The 8,636-nt window shown below is 38.3% G+C and overlaps 3 protein-coding genes across 3 annotated transcripts in view; all 3 read right to left on the reverse strand.

The window, feature by feature from the left end:
• LOC107696561 (elongation factor 1-alpha-like) overlaps positions 1 to 1,544 on the reverse strand; it is a 6,837-nt gene extending 5,293 nt beyond the window's left edge. Inside the window, exon 1 of the mRNA XM_016496970.1 lies at positions 1,541 to 1,544. The gene's annotated coding sequence lies outside the window, so the exon portion shown is untranslated. The remainder of the gene's footprint in view (positions 1 to 1,540) is intronic.
• The window catches only part of LOC107696583 (elongation factor 1-alpha-like), a 3,720-nt gene extending 698 nt beyond the window's left edge, over positions 1 to 3,022 (reverse strand). The window contains exons 1-7 of the mRNA XM_016496995.1: positions 2,924 to 3,022; positions 2,160 to 2,316; positions 1,597 to 1,803; positions 983 to 1,279; positions 731 to 881; positions 347 to 641; positions 92 to 309 (exon numbers count right to left, since the gene is read on the reverse strand). Coding sequence (XP_016352481.1) covers positions 92 to 309; positions 347 to 641; positions 731 to 881; positions 983 to 1,279; positions 1,597 to 1,803; positions 2,160 to 2,303 — 1,312 coding nt within the window. The 5' untranslated portion in view covers positions 2,304 to 2,316; positions 2,924 to 3,022. The remainder of the gene's footprint in view (positions 1 to 91; positions 310 to 346; positions 642 to 730; positions 882 to 982; positions 1,280 to 1,596; positions 1,804 to 2,159; positions 2,317 to 2,923) is intronic.
• A 2,385-nt stretch (positions 3,023 to 5,407) lies between these two features.
• The window catches only part of LOC107696559 (sialin-like), a 16,658-nt gene continuing 13,429 nt past the window's right edge, over positions 5,408 to 8,636 (reverse strand). Inside the window, exon 11 of the mRNA XM_016496966.1 lies at positions 5,408 to 5,469. Within this exon, the coding sequence (XP_016352452.1) occupies positions 5,458 to 5,469 (12 nt within the window). The 3' untranslated portion in view covers positions 5,408 to 5,457. The remainder of the gene's footprint in view (positions 5,470 to 8,636) is intronic.

Consider the following 8,636-nt stretch of genomic DNA (forward strand, 5'->3'; position numbering starts at 1 on the left):
CCAAAATCTGCAACAAAAAAAAAAAAAAAAAAAGGGGCTACAGAAAATGTAGGATAAGGAATGTGAGAGCCGATTAGTATGACCAACTTACCAAGAGGGGGGTAGGTAGAGAAGCTCTCCACACACATGGGCTTGCCAGGGATCATCTCAACAATGGCAGCATCTCCTGATTTGAGAGCCTTGGGGTTGTCCTCAAGTTTCTTGCCAGAACGACGGTCAATCTTCTCCTTGAGCTCAGCAAACTTGCAGGCAATGTGAGCAGTGTGGCAGTCCAGCACTGGGGCATAGCCCTGAGAGATCTGACCAGGGATTATAGGCATTCACATAGTTAACACGGAAATTCAAGTGATTTAGTAACCAAGATAATGGGGGGAAAAGCCTAACCTGAGCGGTGAAGCTACCAGCCTCCTGAGGGGGGTCGTTCTTGCTGTCTCCAGCCACATTACCACGGCGAATGTCCTTGACAGACACGTTCTTAATGTTGAAGCCAACGTTGTCGCCTGGAGTGGCCTCAGTAAGAGACTCGTGGTGCATCTCAACAGACTTCACCTCAGTGGTCAAGTTGGCAGGGGCAAAGGTCACAACCATACCAGGCTTGAGGACACCAGTCTCCACACGGCCCACGGGCACAGTTCCAATACCTGAGATGAAAAAGCATTAAAAAAATAAAAAATAAAAATCAATCCAAGCGTTTTGACTTCAGAACTTTAACTCTACAAGTTACACCAACCTCCAATTTTGTAGACATCCTGAAGTGGCAGACGGAGGGGCTTGTCAGTGGGACGGCTGGGGGGCAAAATGGCATCCAGGGCATCAAGAAGAGTAACACCGTTAGCATTACCCTCCTTGCGCTCAACCTTCCATCCCTTGAACCAGCCCATCTAAAAACAGACAGTCAATTAAGACATGAATATAAGCACACTGAAAGAGCGGTTCCACTTACGGAACTTTTTCCACCATCCCTGCAGTTTCATAAACTTACATTTGTGCTGGGCTCCAGCATGTTGTCCCCATGCCATCCAGAAATTGGGACAAAGGCAACACTGGCAGGGTTGTAGCCGATCTTCTTGATGTAGGCGCTGACTTCCTTAGAGATTTCCTCAAAACGAGCCTGGCTGTAAGGGGGCTCAGTGGAGTCCATCTTGTTGACTCCAACAACAAGCTGTTTCACTCCTAGGGTGAAAGCTAGGAGGGCGTGTTCACGGGTCTGTCCGTTCTTCGAGATACCAGCCTCGAACTCACCAACACCACCAGCAACAATCAGCACGGCACAGTCAGCCTGGAAGGAAGAAAAAAGCCATCAAGTTAAACCTCACCCTACTACATTACTCACAAAAACGCAGTTCTGTGTGGGTGGAGCGTAGTCATACCTGAGAAGTACCAGTGATCATGTTCTTGATGAAATCTCTGTGCCCAGGAGCATCAATGATGGTGACGTAGTACTTGCTGGTCTCGAATTTCCAGAGAGCAATGTCAATGGTGATACCACGCTCCCGCTCAGCCTTCAGTTTGTCCAACACCCAGGCATATTAAACCTCACCCTACTACAATACACTCACAAAAGCACAGTTCTGTGTGGGTGGCGCATAGTCATACCTGAGAAGTACCAGTGATCATGTTCTTGATGAAGTCTCTGTGCCCAGGGGCATCAATGATGGTGACGTAGTACTTGCTGGTCTCGAATTTCCAGAGAGAAATATCAATGGTGATACCACGCTCACGCTCGGCCTTCAGTTTGCCACGCTCCCGCTCAGCCTTCAGTTTGTCCAACACCCAGGCATACTTGAAGGAGCCCTTGCCCATCTGTTTTGCAAACAGAAGTAAAACATTTATAAAAAGACTATTTAAATCACTTTATAATGTTAAATATAAACCTAAGCTTTAAGTCACAAATGTTTGAGAAGTTAATCCAAGGAAACAGAACTGCTTTAAACGTTGAATGGGTCCAGCGAACATGTTGCGCGGCCTACTAGGCGACATTACAGAATCTACAACGTCATAGTGAGTCCCGCTTAAACTCCGCCCACTCCCACACCCAGCCGGCTTGAGCCCAGGAACGCGTGCTACCGCCGCCATTTTGGCTCTTGTTACGCCGAGTTGTGCCGCAATCAATTCACAGAAATTCACGAACCAACCAGTACAAGTGTTAAAACTCTCACCTCAGCAGCTTCCTTCTCGAACTTTTCGATGGTTCTCTTGTCGATTCCACCGCATTTGTAGATCAAATGGCCGGTGGTGGTGGACTTTCCGGAGTCGACGTGGCCAATAACCACGATGTTAATGTGGATCTTTTCCTTTCCCATGATTGATCAGGTTCTTGATAAAAAAAAAGAAAAGTAAATATGAATAGAGGCATGAGTACAGACCTTCCATTAAAACTTTTAAGCGAGGATTTCGTAAAAATTTACAGACGGCCCCGAGTTTGAATCGGCCTAGTTAACCATAAGGTAACTGCGACACGCTTTTCTTTAGAGTAGCGTGGTATTAAGTTACAGGAAAATTTCAAGATGTCTGAGGAATACATATGGATGCAGACATCTGACTCTCCAGTCACTGATAACAGTTGTTGGATGCGAGAATGTGCGGAAGGCTTTTAACAGGCCCGCGACTTCAAGTCTCTTAGTGCCTTTGTTCTTTTCCCGGTTCCCATTCTTTGAGAGATGGACGCACACGGAAACAATGGAAAAATAAGTTAAACCCCCATCCCTCTAAATAAACTACTAATTGAAAAGAAACCACAATTAAAAACACATAAGAAAGCCATTGTAGAAGCCATAAATGTTAAGAGCACGCAGAGTAAAACGCTGAAAATTACAAGAAATCATCAACCTGAAGAAAACTCTTCACAATTATCCAGAAGGTCTTAAAATACAACAACTGAGAGTAAAAGAAAAACAAGGCCTAACCAACAGAGAAAACTCACCAAGATTGAAAGATCACTCCTCAGAAGCTGCTGCTCCCCTTTGCCAGGTAACGTAACAGAAAGAGGTAGAAAAACGGTTTGGTTGGAGAATTTATACACGGGAGGAGGACCGACTGGGCTGCAACCCCCCGCTTCCTCTCCCTCCCTATTCGACCCGCAAATCACACACAATTGACTGAAATTCTCCCCGCCTCGTGAAACATACGTCACTACTTTTTCACTGAGCATCTTGCTGACTGTATGAAAATTTTAGGCTACAAATATTTGCGATATAGTGTGATAAACATAATGGGAAAATATATGACTGATTATATACCACGTATTACCAGCTACCAAATCTACAAACGAGCATAAATAATCATTTTTAACGTTAATGTCAATGTATATCACAAATTTGTCTTTTTATATCTAGTCTTTCCATTTTAAATTTAGATTGTCATAAGATGCTTAGCACACAAGTTTACATTTTTGGTCTCCTTATAATGAATGACGGCAATCGTAATAAAACTGAAACTGCATTATGTATCACTGATTGAATTGGTTTAAATTGAATCACTTCATCACATTTACCTCTTAAACTAGTTCACATTTATTTCTCTAGTTTTGGTCAAAGTAGCTGCGATGTTTAATTTTATGCATGTTTATTGTGTGTAAAATATGCAGTCATATATATATATATTTCTCTAATTTCTTTCTCATCTTTGTGCTTATTCTCACAATAATGGCTTCTTGTTCACATGCTTTCTTCATACACAACAGTCTCAGAAGAATGTAAAGAAATCAGAATTTTATTTTATGAAATAATGAAATGAAAACCAACCAGTCTTTCTACCCCAGAGACAGTGTGATCAGCACAACCTGAATGCAAATTAGTCAGCAATTTACCAAGCACAAAGTTGATAAGGGCACTCAGGCCCATTGTCTCAGATCCATCTCCACCCAGTGGTTAATCTATTCAGTTTCAAACTCAATCAGATAGGACTCTTTGCAGAATTGTGAGATTTAGAAAATCCTATTTTTAAACGTAAGCCCATGGGAGGCAGCAAAACTTTCATAATTTTCCTTAGTTTGTATGCATTTCATGCATTCAGAGTCCTTTGTTTTTAGTGTGGGGATTCTTCTATTCCTTTTAATGTCTTACAGGCCTTTAGTACCATCGTCAATGCTTTACATTCCTCATAGCCTTATTTCAAAGAGCTGGCATCTCCCCCTGAACTTCCGATCAACTTTCTCTTCCTCAAGGTAACAGATGCTTGGTCGACAGCTGCTATTTTCAGCCAAGAGCAGCAGCACAGACAGAGACACAGACACAGAGACACAGACACACACACAGAGACACACACAGAGACACACACAGAGACACACACAGAGACACACACAGAGACACACACAGAGACACACACAGACTCGGGCAACATATACTGTGACAATCAGAGTGGCATGCATGGGGTCTAAAAGTCAGGGACCTCATTAAAATTTGGGAAGATAAAAATGGTTATAAATTAAGTTTTATGGTTTTAAAAAATGGACAAAATATTAAGAACCCTTTAAGATTCTGCAACTATTTAAGATTCAATTTAAAACGTGTGGCACTGATCATGTAAGCTCTTTGTATGGATAGTCTGATGTTTTTGCTTCAACTCAAGTACAATATGCTCTTTGGCTCATTCTCAAATCATGCTGGAGAACATGATCATCCAGTTTTACACAAACTTGTGGAGTTCATGCAGCTCAAAAGTGCTGCTGTCATAAAAGCAAAATGGGGACACAACAGTTATAATAAAAAAAAAATAATAATAATATATAAATATAAATAAAAATATAAATAAAAATATATATATATATAAAATATAAAAAATATAAATAAATAAATAAAAATACAAATATAAATAATATATATAATAAAACATAATGGATGCAAATCCACTGGTTACAGATACCTTACTTCACATTCTCTTATATAGATTACACAGAGGACAGTGATATGTATTGACTGGCTGTTTGAGTAAAATATAATCAGTCATTGAATGAACAGTATGTTGTCATTGTCCTTGGCCAATGTCCTTCATGCAAGCAATGATTTGTATAGACAATAAATTAAAAGAAGTGAATTATGTACATTAGTAATAATCATAATAATAATATGATCTGTGTCCACAAAAAAAAACAACAACACATTGTACACTGCATAAATGAAATTAATTAATTAAACTAAACAGTCCTGATGTGCTCATGACATGGAATTTTATATGAAGGTAAAATATATATCAAAATTGATTTATTTCAATTTTGCTTCAGTACTGCTTAGTATACCAGGCTTAGCAATAGCTGTCAGTATATAATTTTGAAATGAAATATAAAATGAAAAAGTTAGGTAGCAAGTCCAGTCAACTTGATGGTTGGGAAACAACTAATCTAAATAAAAAAAATAAAAAAAAACTGAACAATTCTTAAGTCAACCCAAACCTACAGAATATGCAAATAATCAAGCAAATCCTTTTGAAAAGTCTCTTCAGTTATTATCATGGTCTTCTTTAACAGTAATCCTAGAAAATGAAGTAAACAGAATTATGCAGTAAGCAACCAGTCATATGAATGATATCAAAAAGAAATGCCACAGCATTTGAGAAAAAAAAGCTGCCACATGATTGCGCTATATGAATTGTGGTGATTCCCACCTTTCTTTCTTATTTTCTTCACACACACACCAAGGATGATTACTATTCACAGCACAGCTGTCTAAAGCCCCACCCCAACATGCAAACATAACTCAACATATCCTGCCCCGTTTTAAATCATTTGTCTTTTGATATACTGTGATGACTCTTGGTCTGGCCTGTTTACCTGGTTCATGTAGCAGCACAATGCTAATAAGCTTAATATCTATTTGTCCAGATAAACTGCCATTTGGTTTCTATCTCAGGCACTCAACCAGTGTGGGGGAGGGCATGAGGAAAGTGTGCCACGAATCAGCATCAGTGCCTGGCATGAGATCTGTGTTGAGCCATGCAATACAGAAGAAAAAGCCTGAACTTTTCCCTCAAGGCTCAAACACAGAGCAGGCCTCAATGCAAGACAGCTTTGTATTATGGTTTACTCTTGAAATTTGGGATTGCAGCAATGCTGATATTTTGAATGATCTTAAGTCATTCTGGACCAAAATATCTGCTAAATGAATAATTGCACATGTAATGTAAATGAAAAAGTATTTTCATGATAGCAATGCTGTGCACCTTTGGAGCATGCTTAAAATGTTTAAAGAATCCTTGGAATTTCTAGTTTTAAATCAGATCTGAAATACATGATTTGACATTCAATTAAATTATTGTACTCTAGTTCCAAAATGAAAATTATAGTAAAACAACATTGCATTTAATAAAGTATTTCAAACCTAAAATAACTTGATATAAAATAACCCTAAAACAGAAATATTAGACCAACTTAAGGGGTTCTTAGTTCTTACAACAAAGAAAAACAATCAAACTTCAATGTAGAAATCCTCCTCCTCCCCCTCAAGGCAACAAACTTACACTTGCAAATCCCCTCCATGTGTTACGCAGTTTTAAAGTGTAATGCGGATGGATGGGGGTCAGGGAAACAAACATCTGCATGTGTCAGAACCCCATGGGTCTGTCCTCAGACCTTTGGTGAGAATGCAAATGTCCATGAATGAAAGGAAGTAATTTGTTTTCAGTTCACAACTGCTGAGAAAGATGTTGCTTATAGTCAATAAAATTGCCTAAATTAAATACTTTTTTTTTTTTTAATCTCACCCATCTAAAGACCTACAGTTCATATATAAGCTTAATATATATCCTCGACTAGATCTTTGAAACAGGAAAGCAAAATATGACTCATCTACAGTAATATTAAACAATATAACAGGGTATGATAGGGCAAGATCAAGTTCACAGAGCAAATTCTTTGCTCCTTTGAACAGCTAGTAAAACTGTAACACAACAAATGTTATTTTATGACTCTACCAGTTTTATTTTTGTCCTCATGGTAAGCCGGAATATAGCTTGCTCATTTACACACACAACATTGAAACTACGGAAAGAGTGCATTTACAATGTCATGATAGGAATTATTAAAGAGACTAACCAAAAAAAAAAAAATCAAACTTAGCACTATATTAATCACACAAAAAGTTAAAACGCCCAGCAAGCTTACATCACAATCAACACGGTTCATATATCTGGTATTATTGCTCCTATACAAATTGAAGATAAATAATTTAAATATTCAGAACTATCTGCTGTAAAATTTGAGAGGCATTCTTATAATTCATCCATTTATCAACGAGGTGATGCGCCATCTGCTGGCTCGAGTCCCCACCTTCACTGCACAGTGCAAAGGCTAAAAGTATAAAGTATACTTCGGTTTTTACGCGTACAAAGTGACGCAAATTTATAAGCGTGTGGTTGACTGTAATGCCTTGTATATTATTTACACTGTAGCAATTAAAATTATGTTAGGATGTTTACCCTGTAATTGCACATAGGAATACAAATGTTTGATTAATGATCTATTCATCCATATTACAGAGCAGATAATAAGTGCTGACAAATCAGATGGAACATCATGACTGTACTGTAAAAATACCACTGTATTTGAGCATGATCAAAATCAGAAATTAATGACTTATTAAAAAAAATAAATAAATACAAATAAAAAAATAGTAATACCTGGCAATTTTTAGCAAAGATTCTTTGAGTGTTTTAAACAAACATTAAAGGGGTCATATGATGCTTTTTTAAAGATCATTATTTTGTGTATTTGGTGTAACAGAATAGGTTGACATGCTTTAATGTTCAAAAAACACATTATTTTTCAAATACTGTACATTATTGTAGGTCCTCTATGCCCTGCCTCTCTCAAACGCTTCGTTTTCTACAAAGTCCCTCCTTCCGACAAGCGCAGTCTGCTCTGATTGGCCAGCTGACCCAGTGCATTGTGATTGGCCGAACACCGCAAGCACTCGTCGGAAATGTAACGCCCCTTACCCTAATCGCGAGCTTCATCTTTCAAAATAAATGTAAAGACAGTAAATAATGTCATTAGTTTTACCATCAGTTCAAGCCCGAAAGGGGACCAGACACAGTAATGATGCAGTACACAAGCCGCGGTTAAGACAGCTGTCTCTGTCACACACAACACACAACACACAACACACACCACACGATGCGCAAAACTCCGCATTTGAACAGTTAATAGCAAATACTTAAACTAGTAACAAAACATACTTACAGTCGCTGATTCAGAAGCTTGTAACACTCCAAAGAGAAAGGAAAACTTGAAATCGCATCATATGACCCCTTTAAGTGAAACTTAATGTAAAAACTTGTAAAAAATTAAATTGTGCACTAGCTTAATGCAATCATCAAAAACTAAAATTCATTAAACATTTCAAGTTTCGAAGAAAGGTTTCAAACAATAATGTTCCCCGTCTGGTCTATTCCAGTAAATATGAACAGACTGTATCTGTCAGTAAAACTGTAACAAACCATGGTTTTCATGAAAAAGTGGCCTGAGTGCTAAAGTGAATGACAATTAATGGAGTACAGTTACTTCATTAGCAAGTTTAAAATGACCTGAACAGCATTGGTACCAAACAGTAAGGTATTTTCATTATTAATGCATTAAAGGGGTCATATGATGCTGCTAAAAAGAACATTATTTTGTGTATTTGGTGTAATGAAATGTGTTTATG

Source organism: Sinocyclocheilus anshuiensis, unplaced genomic scaffold (assembly GCF_001515605.1).
Source record: "Sinocyclocheilus anshuiensis isolate Anshui unplaced genomic scaffold, SAMN03320099.WGS_v1.1 scaffold590, whole genome shotgun sequence".
Lineage (NCBI taxonomy): Eukaryota > Metazoa > Chordata > Actinopteri > Cypriniformes > Cyprinidae > Sinocyclocheilus > Sinocyclocheilus anshuiensis.